This window comes from Penaeus monodon, chromosome 15, assembly GCF_015228065.2.
Source record: "Penaeus monodon isolate SGIC_2016 chromosome 15, NSTDA_Pmon_1, whole genome shotgun sequence".
Classification (NCBI taxonomy): domain Eukaryota; kingdom Metazoa; phylum Arthropoda; class Malacostraca; order Decapoda; family Penaeidae; genus Penaeus; species Penaeus monodon.
In genome coordinates, this window is record NC_051400.1 from 24430411 (window position 1) to 24432349 (window position 1939).

At 31.6% G+C, this 1939-nt stretch overlaps 1 protein-coding gene across 3 annotated transcripts in view; it reads right to left on the reverse strand.

Annotated features, from left to right (window-relative positions):
* The window catches only part of LOC119581831 (myotubularin-related protein 9-like), a 16750-nt gene that overhangs the window by 8075 nt on the left and 6736 nt on the right, over positions 1–1939 (reverse strand). For 2 of the 3 annotated variants that reach the window (XM_037929971.1, XM_037929970.1), the window contains exons 6-7: positions 1713–1862; positions 82–108 (exon numbers count right to left, since the gene is read on the reverse strand). In XM_037929971.1, the coding sequence (XP_037785899.1) occupies positions 82–108; positions 1713–1862 (177 nt within the window). The remainder of the gene's footprint in view (positions 1–81; positions 109–1712; positions 1863–1939) is intronic. The other variant, XM_037929972.1, reaches the window with a different exon arrangement.

Sequence of the window (1939 nt, forward strand, 5' to 3'; positions counted from 1 at the left end):
GCAGAGCAAACACTACATGGAAGAGCGTATATACATGCGGATACGAGGACACAATATATTTACTAGATAGCTTTTGTATACCTGAACCTTTGCTGACTGCGCAAGATTCTGTGTATGAAGAGATACATTGAGAAATCAACCTCAATCAGATAATGGCCAATGGATGAACATGAAAAGAAACATTATTAATTATCTTCAATATTTTTTCTTTAACCTAATTTTAATTATGGTAGAAAATGAGTAAAAAATAGGACATTTACAGGGAGAAAATAAAATAAATTTGTAGGTCACAGCATTTTCAAGCCAATAACAAATCAGTAATAGTTGAAAATATAAAAAAATGTATGATCTGAAGCCATGACATTATATGGCATCATGTTATATGGTGCAATTACTTAAGCTTATTAGCTTTACTCACTTCACTCCCAAACATATTGTAAACTGAAATCCATAATTCAGATATAACTGGTCCTTGAAAACACTGCAAATTTGTGTATGTTTCCTGCATTTCTGAAAGCAACCAACTCCTATTTTCTCCTAGTGCACTATGATTAACTTTCCATCACCCTTTTCTTGAAAATATAAATCATTAATAAAATTCTGATGCAATACATTACCATTCTACATTCTAATGACCTAGTAATAAACATCATTCTTTTGAAGACAATAACTAACATTTTACAGTTCCTAAGGTAATACAGCAGTTGTTCATAAAGCTATAAAGCTTTTTAAACAACTGCTGAACAACTTTATGAACAACAGATGTATGAATCAAACTATTGTTTTCCTTTTTCCTCTATACTCTCTTGAATATTATGCTTCTTACTACAAATCTTTCATCTACCTAAATTCTACTTCACCCAATATAATGTACACATTATTTCCTCTTACTTTCCTCACAAATTAGTTTAGTATTTCCAATGTGATTGTAACTTATCTTCACTTATGGTAAATGTCACAAAAAATATTGATAATTCTTCTTTTGTACACATGTTGTATCATCCACTTTGATCATGCTTACTCTGAAAATCCAACTCTGGCATTTTCATCTAACACTCCTTTTATGATATCAGTGATACTAATAATACTATAAGAAGGAATATTAGCTTTCATGTGCATGCAGCAAATTTATAGATTCTATTTGTAGACACATTTCCTAAGCAGGTCTGACAGTTTGTAGTGATTTTTTTTCTTTTGGTTCTATATCATCCCCAAAAGTTGTTTCACTGGCATACACTATATATCAACAACATTATAAATAATAGGTCTGTAAAATAATACTCTCTGCTCAAAATCCAAATATTGTGAATCAGATCTAATTTCTTAGAAAATAAGAACTAAAACAATTTGTCAATGGAATTACTGATTACTTTGATACTACAGACATCCTCCTATGGCATACCTAAATTTGATGTAAAGCTATTGAAAACAAACTTTTTTTATGAGTAAAAATTGCCAGTGACTGAAAGGAACTACTGAAACCTTTTTCTTACTTCACAGCCAGCTGATTCACTTTATTTAACAAGCTCTGATGTCTAAATATAGAGCAAAGATTTAACCATTCGGCTATCATAAAAAAAACATTGGAAATTATCTTTTCTCTCACTGTCAAATCTGTTGGGCAACCAGGATGAATGGGCAATCGGGTATTTTTAAATTTGAGTGAAAAAACAAAAACAGTGAAAAAGAAACTAAAGGAAACAAGGTCTTACCTTAGCAGACTGTGCTAGATTCTGTGTACGTGTATCTATTATATATCCTCTCTTGTCTCTTGCTAGCACGCTATTCAACAATCGCTCATCTTCCTTACAACGCTTTCCATTGGCTGTAATAAGGGGCTGTCCACTCCTAAGTAATACAGCCTGAAAAATGTTTGCATAACTGTAGGTAAGTAATCAAGTTTTCATTTTCTTTACAATTATACTAGTGTCTCCAATGC